The sequence below is a fragment of the Cynara cardunculus genome (genome assembly GCF_001531365.2).
Source record: "Cynara cardunculus var. scolymus isolate 2C chromosome LG 9, CcrdV1, whole genome shotgun sequence".
NCBI lineage: Eukaryota > Viridiplantae > Streptophyta > Magnoliopsida > Asterales > Asteraceae > Cynara > Cynara cardunculus.
Window position 1 is genome coordinate 17,242,782 of NC_037536.1, and position 10,009 is coordinate 17,252,790.

A 10,009-nucleotide genomic window follows, 5' to 3' on the forward strand; every position below is an offset into this window, starting at 1 on the left:
TTGAATCTAGTTTAGCAAGACCTATTATACGTTGCATTTGAATGTGTAAGTTGAAATGCTGGCGAAATTCTAGATGTTTGGTTCATTGCTTTCAAATCAATTTCAATTGGGCAGGTTTCACTTTCTCGTAAATTAAGATCTGTTAATTTCTGCATCGCCCGAATCTCGCGAAGAAAATGCTGTTGGAGTTTTGCAGGAGAATGTGTTCGGTGCATTGGCTGAAAAATGATAACTGCTTTAATAGTTTGAACTTTTAATGCTCAGCAATCAAACATAAGATCTTCGGAAGTAGTTTGAAGGTGAGTTTGCTTTGAAATTCGCGCGTGCGTGTGTAGTTTTGTTCGGTGAAATCTTCATTTACTTGTAAGCAATTGAATAAGAAAGGTTCTGTAAGGTTAAAATCTCTGCGTGTGATTTTGCTCGTCCAAGTCTCCAAGAGTTCGTTTATTTGTATGCAATTTAGTTATGTGAGTTTAAATGTGTGCTGATTCGTGATTTTGTTCTGTGAAAAGTTCATTTACTTGCATGCCATTTGCAATTGAGCGACACTGGCGTAAAATCTGTGTATCTGACTAACAATTAATGCATTCTGGTTAAGGTTGTGTTCGTATTCGCAATTTAATTATACTTCGTTCGAATAGAGTTTTTCGAGGGAGGGTGAGACGTTAGATCCTAGTAGGAAATGAGATAAATAGATGCGAAGTTCAATAGCTTAAAGTTCGGCAGATCTATTTGTATTTTGTAGATTAAATTTATTTATTATGTAGAAACTTAATCTGAACGACATGTTAAAACTTGTAATCAGATTCGGATTTTTACAGTAGTAGGTTTTTCATGTATTTAGAGTTTTTATGTTTTTCATTGTACGAAAATAGTGTTATGATGCAGAGATGGTGTGTTACTAATGTTAATTACTTTTGAATGATAGAAGTTTGGTAGATTACGTAATTGAATTCATCTCAAACCTAGTTCACATTCTATGCGCAAATCCACAAAAATAATTTTATATAACCAAATTGATATATGCCTCCTCGCTTTTAGTATGGGAAATCTAGAAAGTTCTATACTTCTATGTATAACATTGATGTAAGGGAGTTCCAGCTACGCAGTAGTTGACATGACATTTAGAAATCATCATTGTAGCAATCAAATATGTTTGTGGAGAGTTTTGCTGTTTGAAGCTTTCTTGTACAAATCTAGATTGATTTGCCCTATCAAATTTGTGAATAAATGCTATATTGCCATATGATTTAAAATATCATAGAGCGTCTGAAACAACGTCTACTTAAAGAACAAAGACCTGGGTTTTTTTCTTTCCATTTTGTTGCTTTTTGAATAGAAGGTGGAAGAAACAAAATGGTTACATGCTGTATGAAGTTCTCTCTTTTTAAATCCCTTTTTCGCTTCCTGGTCTGGATTTGATACCTTTTCCCCTTTTTAAATACATGTGTTGTAACCTGCTTGATCTTTTGAGTTGGCTTGCAATTTTTAGCCAGCGAACAAATCATAATCTGTCCGTCCTGTGATTTCATGTAGAAACCCAACTACCGGACAACCATGACTTGGCTTAGAATCCCACCTTAATTTCTGTTCAACCTTCCTAGCCCATCATATTCTTCTCAGCTAGCTCTTTATTGTTTGTGCGAAATAGAGAAACATGTACCTGGAACTCTTTGTGTGTTTGAACCTTTAAACACAAGGGAAAGACCATTTCATCTACTTGCTAGTGTAATATAAGCATGGTTAAAGGTTCCTTTTCTAGAGTGAAGAGTGTAATTGTGCATCAGTTTCAGATAGATGTGTTCTTAGTTTACGTTGACAATTTTGTTTCTTGTTCTTTAAGCTGCTGCCTAATCCACATAAACATTTTGTGCACTTCTCTCTTTCTTGTCAACCTTTGGCCTGTTGCTTTTGTATGCATTCGCAGGGCAGCTTCAGGGTGTTCCAATATAAGATATGGAACACAGGAACAGGGGCCCCAACATTTTTGGGGTGGAATTATACATGTTTTAGCCTTTAGCCCAAGTATATATGTTTTAGCCCCTTAGCACAATTATAAATGTTAAGGCTTTTACTTTTTTTCTTATATATGGTATAAACTTGTATATTTTTTTATTCTATCACTCGTTAAGTCGATCTATAGTCTTTGTATGAGGTGTAACAAGGTCTCCAAAAGTATTGGGACGGCCCTACACATTTCCTAGGCATAGTAAATGAAGTACTTTCACTATCGTCATCTAAATCTTCTGTTTGTGTGTGCTGAACCAGGAAAATCCACTGACGTCTGTTTATAAGCTTTGTATGGGTGAACAGTTCCTCATGAAACTCTGCCGTGCTCAACTGCTCCGGGTTTGGCCATTCTTTGTCATACTTTCCCTTCTGCCTCTGGCATGTGCCGACTTAGACTCAGATAGACAAGCTCTTCTTTCATTTGCTGCTGATGTACCTCATGGTCCAAGGCTCGACTGGAGCAATGCTACTGATATCTGCACTTCATGGGTCGGGATTACCTGTAACTCTGATGCCACCCGTGTGCTTACTGTTCGACTTCCTGCCTCTGGACTTAATGGCCCCATACCTCCCAATACTCTTGGAGAGTTGGATGCATTGAGAGTTTTAAGCCTCAGATCGAATCGCCTCTATGGAAATTTACCATCTGATCTCCTTTCCCTCCCTTCTCTCCGCTCTCTGTTCCTTCAACATAACAACTTCACCAGTAACATTCCAGCCTTCTTTCCTCGCCGACTGCATATCTTGGATCTATCATTCAATTCCTTCACCGGCAATATCCCAGCAACGATCCAGTATTTGACAAGCCTAACTGGATTCTACCTCCAAAATAACTCCATTTCCGGCCCAATCCCCAATGTCACATTCTCAAAACTCAAACATATAAACATGAGCTACAATAATCTCAACGGCTCTATTCCATCTTCCTTCAAAACTTTCCCATATTCATCATTTACAGGGAACCCTTTCTTGTGTGGACCACCTCTGAAGTCTTGTCCCCTCCATCCTCCTTCCCGACCCAGCCCCAAAAGGAAATTCCCATTTTGGGCTATTATAGCCATTGCAGTTGGAGGAGTGGTTGCAGGTTTACTTTTAGTTGCTCTTTTCGTTTTCTGCTTTCTTAAGAATAAAAGTAGTGATGAAAGTAGGGTGCGGAGAGGGAAGTCTCCCACCGACGGAAGGGGTGAGAATCCGAGGGCGGAATTTGGTAGTGGGGTGGTAGAGTCTGAAAATAACAGGCTGGTTTTCTTTGAAGGTGAGTAAGTGTGAGTTTATTTGTTGTATTTGTCGTACTTTGAAAACATTAAAAATAATAATAAGCTGGTTCTTTTTGAAGGTTGTTCTTTTAACTTTGATCTTGACGACTTGTTGCGGGCTTCTGCTGAGGTGCTTGGAAAGGGTAGTTTTGGGACAGCTTACAAGGCTGTGTTGGAATTGGAAGAGTCGATGACTGTGGTTGTGAAAAGGATGAAAGAAGTAGCGGTTGGAAGGAATGACTTTGAACAGCAAATGGAGATTATAGGGAGAGTTGGACAGCACCCAAATGTTGTGCCTCTTCGTGCTTATTATTACTCCAAGGATGAGAAGCTTCTTGTCTATGATTATTTCCAAGGGGGTAGCTTAATGTCCCTCTTACATGGTATGCACATTTTTCACACTCCCCTTTCCACTTTTTTAATCATTTGCTGTTTAGATATTATAACTAGGGGTGCTCACGGTCCGGGTTGATCGGTTTGGAGCCATTTTAGTAACCCAACCCAATGTTGGCGGTTTGAAAAATTTCAACCCAACCCAACCCAAACAAAAGTTCAACCCAACCCAACCCAACCCGCTCGGGTTGATCGGGTTGGTCGGGTTGATCGGGGTGTGTTTAAACAATGTAAAATCACATAAAAATAAAGGAAACTTTCCTTTGAAATACGACCGACTATTCAAGATAATATGCAAGTTCATCAAATATTTAGATATTACAATAAAAATATTCAAACCAAATGATAATACATCAATCAACAACAATAGTTTTAGACATTTCCAACCCCGATGCTTTCGCTTTCTTGACGTTGAGGTTGGTCATGTCATGATTGTCATCTATAATTCAAAGCTAAAGTTAAGGTCGGGTTCATCGGGTTGGTCGGGTTTTTTTGGGCCTGACCCGATGTCAACCCAATAAGGTCGGGTTGGCTAATTTTTTTATCGATCATGCATCGGGTTACCTCGGGTTGGGTGTTTTTTTAAAAATTCGGGTTGGGTTGGTCGGGTTCATCGGGTTCATCGGGTTTTTGAGCACCCCTAATTATAACAACACGTTCTCTATAATTTCTTTTAAATGGACGGTTTTCTTTTTATATTATTAAATAAATATTTATTAATGTAATGAAATCTTTATGTTCCTCCATTTACTTCTATTGATAGACGAGAGAGAACTTTTTGAGAAGAATTAAAAAAACTTATCTTTTTTACTCCATTTAAATTTGGGTTATGATAAATACATCTCTATCTATTTGTTAAAACATATCATTCTTTACTAATTTTCTCTTCTCATTTGTCAACATCAAACCCCTCATTTTATATTTTCAATATATATTTTGATGTCTTAAACCTAAAGGGGTGCATATAATTTTGTAGGGCTCTTTAAATTTGTAGAAAATTTTCCCCACTATGCTAGTTTCTTTAATTTTGGGAAGCTGTTGGAGAAAGAAAGAAATACAGATTTCCCAAAATGAATTTTTTTTGAGATTATGGAGTTAGTCAACTATTTTGCTTTCAATATATGCTCCAAAACTTGATCTGCAATAAAGTTGGAGAGAAATTGTATTCAAATTTGAAAAACCTTCCAAAATTAAATGTTTCTACCAAATTAAATGCTAGTAGTTTGTCAGGTGTTGAATATATTGGATATAAGACCATCCACATCCCTGCAATCCATTTACACTTTCAATTATGCCACATCAGCTTTTGCAATTATCCTCCACACACCTGCAATTCACCTATAACACTTTCAACTGTGCCACATCACCTACACTTTCAAAAGTGGTCCCCGCTACAACATTTATTAACTATTTTATAAATTATTTATATATACATTCTAATTATTTTTTAATTAATAACATGTTTTATTTTAATTCAATGTTAATTAAAACGATTNATATAATTTTATATATTAGATTATAATTTTATGTAATTATAAAATTTAATGTTTAAAATAATTTAATTTATTATATAATTAATGTAATTAAAAATATATTAACATTATTAATTTATAAAATTAATTGTTTTGTATAAAAATAATTTATTTAAATAATTAAAAAAAAGAAAAATAAAATTAGAGGAAAGTGGGTGGCCCACGTGGCTTTCAAATTGACTTGCAAATTTTGCAAGGTTTTTCCTACTTGGCAAAAGTTGATTTGCAATTGTGTTTGCAAGCGCCATGTGGGTGGCCTAATTATTGCTAAAATCTTTAAAATGGAAAACTATCCAAGTTAGATGTATTTTCTTTTTTTTATCTTATTTTTTCTTCTATAATTTGGAAAAATGCTGGAGATGCTAAAATTTGGTTTGGTATTGAAACCGCAGGAAACAATGGTGTTGGCAGAATGCCATTAGATTGGGAAAACAGAGTGAAGATTGTTCTAGGGACTGCAAGAGGCATTGCCCATATCCATTCTATTGGAGGTCCAAGGTTCAGTCATGGAAACATCAAGGCCTCAAATGTACTCATCAACCAAGATATGGATGGCTGTATCTCCGATATCGGCTTACCCCCTCTCATGAACACCCCCTCATCTTCCCACACTGCTGGATACCGAGCTCCAGAAGTTGTTGAAACCCGAAAACACTCCCATAAATCAGATGTCTACAGCTTTGGTGTCCTCCTCCTCGAGATGCTGACTGGAAAACAACCGATCCAATCTCCAGGAAGAGAAGACATGGTCGTGGATCTGCCGAGGTGGGTCCAATCGGTGGTAAGGGAAGAGTGGTCGGCTGAGGTTTTCGATGTCGAGCTTATGAGGTTTCATGACATTGAAGAGGAGATGGTGCAATTTTTACAGATTGGTTTGGCGTGTGTCGTTCGGGTCCCGGATAATCGACCCACCATCCATGAAGTTGTTAGAATGATCGAACAGACCCGTCTATACGACTTCGAAAACGGAGCTCCTTCCGATTAGAAGGACTCAAAAACCTACCACTCATTTGTTGGTGAGAGAAATATGAAATATGTAGATTCTCTCAAACCTGTTACTGTTAGTTGGTGAAGAAAGAAGTAGGGAAATATGAAATATTTTGATTCTCTCACAAACAACCCCCCATTTGTTGTGTGCATGCATCAACTTCCATCGAATAAGTTAGTTATACGGAAGGAATACAAGTTTCTAAACACGGGTGTAATGTCAAGTTTTAAGTCTTAAGAATCAAGTCAAGGCTATAATGTTTTATAAAAAATTATAATTCTATAATTATATACTAAGGGTTTTGAGGCTACAACTAGTTATCAGAATGCAAAATCGTCTACTTTGGTTTATCCCCTAAGCCTTATTTATATGGTCAGTTTTCGTGATTGGCCATAACTCTTAGTAAGGCTTAATCATTATTTAAAATGATTATTTATTTATCTAATAATATCTTAAATAATTATCTAAAAACATTTAAGATAATTATATACATATTTATAGATTAAACCCTGTAATTATAATAATCACAAAACGATACAAATGTTTAGATTTTTTCTTTAGTGGAAGCATAAGTGTTCTTTATGTGCGACCCTTTAGGTTTACATGGCTCGTTAGCAGTGTGTCTGGATGACACGTGTCGTGGGTATAACATACAACTTATATATATATATATATATATATATATACACACACACACACACATTGAGAGAGAGGGGGGGGGGGAGGGTTTCGAACGAAGTTTGGGATGAATCACGTAAATCTTATGTTGTACGTCCTCTTAAAGAAACATAGAGATTCCAATTTCTATCAATCAAACATGTGGTCAAATTTCATTAAACTTCATTTTAATTTTTTCAAAGTCAAAATCTGTTGATGAATTTCAATTTCATTAAATTTTATACTGCGAACCAAAAATCTCTTAAATTAACTACAAGGATGGTGCCCAATTGGTTTAAGCTTAAATTTTAAAGGTCAAAATTGCTTGGAGGTCTCATGTTCGAATCGAATGAAGGAATAAAAATCTTCTTATGGCTACGGAAGTTCAAATACGGTGACTCCGAACTACCCGTAAAACGAATAGTTGATCACATGACGGATTTGATATAATTTGGGGATAATTTTATTGGTTAAAAGAAAAAGGGAAAAAAATGTGCCAAAAATTGGGCCGAAGTGGGAAAAAGAGGAAAACTCATCCACAGTCCAATACCTCCTGCGTTCATAACACGCCAACTCTCTGGGCCCCACATTCACAAGAAAATTCTAGAATCCGAACCCTCTATAAATCCAATCCCACTAAAATCAAAATCGAAACCCTAATTCTGTTTCCCCCATTTCCATTCGATTGGTTCTCAAATCTGCTTTCCTATCCCTAAATTCAACATTTTCGTTCGTTCTGCTTCCATATTTCTTCGATCAGGTACTTTCTCTCTCTAAAAATTCTACTTTTTATCTCTATACATACACAGACGAGGTTTCTGAATTTGTGCCTCTGTGTTGTGTATACATGATGATGAATTTACGATTGTTTGCTTGTACAATGATAAGGTAGTATCGATCTCTAATTGCTCGTTGATTATTTTGCTTTTCGGTTTTTCAATTGTGTCGTTGACTGGGTTTCTTGTTTGATGTGGATTAGGGTTTGTTTAGACGGAGTTTGATTTGTTGCTGTCCTCTCGCGATCTATCTTTACGTGGTGAGAGTATAGCTCCGAGATCGTAAGTTGTTCTGGTGATGGCTTCGAAACGGATTTTGAAGGAGCTCAAGGATTTGCAGAAGGACCCTCCTACGTCATGCAGCGCAGGTAAAACAATTGTTTTCTTGTTTAAGTTTATTTGTGATGTGGAATTTTGCTATGTGTTCTTTTGGGTTGTGCTTGGACGCTAGTTTATGTTGGCTGTTGTAGATGTATATTATATTAAACAAGTGTGAAATACACTTAAATTGGCCAGTTTTTGTCATTGGAAACAAGGTGATGGAGGATCTATGGACTCTAGTTCATTGGAGAATTTGGGTTTGGGAGCCAGCTAATTATGTAAAATTGTAAGCTATAGGGTGTTTATGTGATGAAGTTCAAGTAACTAGAGATTATGTGAAAGAGTTATGTCCATCCTCTAGGGGACATGCCCTAGCTTTTTTGTGGACGTCAGATCAATATTTGCTCTCACAAATTTTAACTATCTATACCAGGTTCTTTCTGCTAAAACAGAGTAACTAATGGCTGAATGATAAAGATGTCTGATTTAGGTTCATTGTATAGAATTCTTGCTGAATGGATTAATGATGTTCGATAATTGTTCTCAATTGGATAGTTTCGGGTGCAAGGGAGAAACTTGAGTAGGTGTATGCCTTATAAGTTGGTTGGTACTATTACCCTTTTTTGACTGATTCTTCTATTTCAATGTGGACATTGATGACTTCAAACAAACAACTTGGCTTTTGACAGTTCATATGTATTAGCCACTCAAGTACTTAAGTTTGATCATGGGTTTCTATATGCATTAGTTTTATATCAGAGGCCTACGAGAAAAGCTTTATTAGAACCACATAAATAGTGAACCGTATTTGTGCCATTTTGTACTAATCTTTATTTGCTTGTAGGACTGATTTGCTTATGAAACTTGGGTAGTTTCTTATCATCTTTATCTACATTTATTAAGTGCAATTTCTCCAATGATGATGCTATTTGTATTGCTAACAATGTGTTTCTTATAGGTCCTGTGGCAGAGGACATGTTTCAGTGGCAAGCAACAATCATGGGACCTTCTGATAGTCCATACTCTGGTGGGGTGTTCTTAGTTTCCATTCATTTTCCTCCTGACTACCCTTTCAAGCCACCAAAGGTAGTGCTGTCTCTGGTTGTCACTATCTTCTGATGAACATGTTCATTTGGTTGTTAATGCCAACAATTGAATGGTGCATACATCTGGAGGTGTAGTTGTTGGTTAATAAATGAGAGTTTGATTGATAGGTTGCATTTAGGACAAAGGTGTTCCATCCAAACATCAACAGCAATGGGAGCATATGCTTGGATATCCTCAAGGAACAATGGAGTCCAGCATTAACAATCTCAAAGGTTCAACTCATCTTTTATGGATTTCTTGCTAGTTTTTGTGTCGAAGAAGTTGATTTAACTTGGTGATGAAAATGCGCAGGTTTTGCTGTCGATCTGCTCACTGTTAACAGACCCAAACCCTGATGACCCTTTGGTGCCAGAAATCGCTCACATGTACAAGACTGATAAGTCCAAATACGAAGCCACTGCTCGTAGCTGGACACAGAAGTATGCCATGGGATGATTTAAGTGGGAATGGAGTGGAAGAATAAAAATTGGTAGGGTTTTTTATTCTTGGTGTTGTTAAGAAACAGCTGGTTTGTGTAATATTGAATTGATTTCAAGTCTAGAAGAAGAAGAAATTGTATTAAAAATCCAAGTTTCCATTTTGCACAAACACAAATCCATGGCATTACAACTGATTATAATCATTGGCTTCATATGGATCTTATTTATTTCCAATTCTTTTACATTTTTTTAATGCTTCTTATATATTATAAACATACAAAGTCATATCATTTCCAACTTATTAAATTAAGCACTTTTTTAAGAACCCATTATAGATTCTCTAAATAAATTTGTATTATATTATAAAGTATTTGATAAAAATTCTTAAAAATTATTTTTAATGTATGAAATATTGTATGTTGATTCATATTAATTAAAATTCAAAAGTATAAGTAAATTATGTATAAGTATAATTTATTAAAACTTTATATTTAAACTCGTGTAACTAATTATTGATAAATATAATCAGATAGAAGGTAAACATCTTATT

General features: G+C 35.9%; 1 protein-coding gene and 1 pseudogene across 1 annotated transcript; both read left to right on the forward strand.

Moving 5' to 3' along the window:
* The first annotated feature begins 2,295 nt into the window (after positions 1–2,295).
* Positions 2,296–6,263, forward strand: LOC112517867 (annotated as a pseudogene).
* Positions 6,264–7,485: 1,222 nt separating this feature from the next.
* LOC112517934 (SUMO-conjugating enzyme UBC9-like) lies at positions 7,486–9,693 on the forward strand. The gene is made up of 5 exons (XM_025125363.1): positions 7,486–7,596; positions 7,816–7,980; positions 8,892–9,019; positions 9,148–9,252; positions 9,332–9,693. The coding sequence occupies exons 2-5, from the start codon at positions 7,911–7,913 to the stop codon at positions 9,473–9,475; spliced, it is 447 nt and encodes a 148-aa protein (XP_024981131.1). The 5' UTR covers positions 7,486–7,596; positions 7,816–7,910; the 3' UTR covers positions 9,476–9,693.
* The last annotated feature ends 316 nt before the right edge of the window (positions 9,694–10,009 follow it).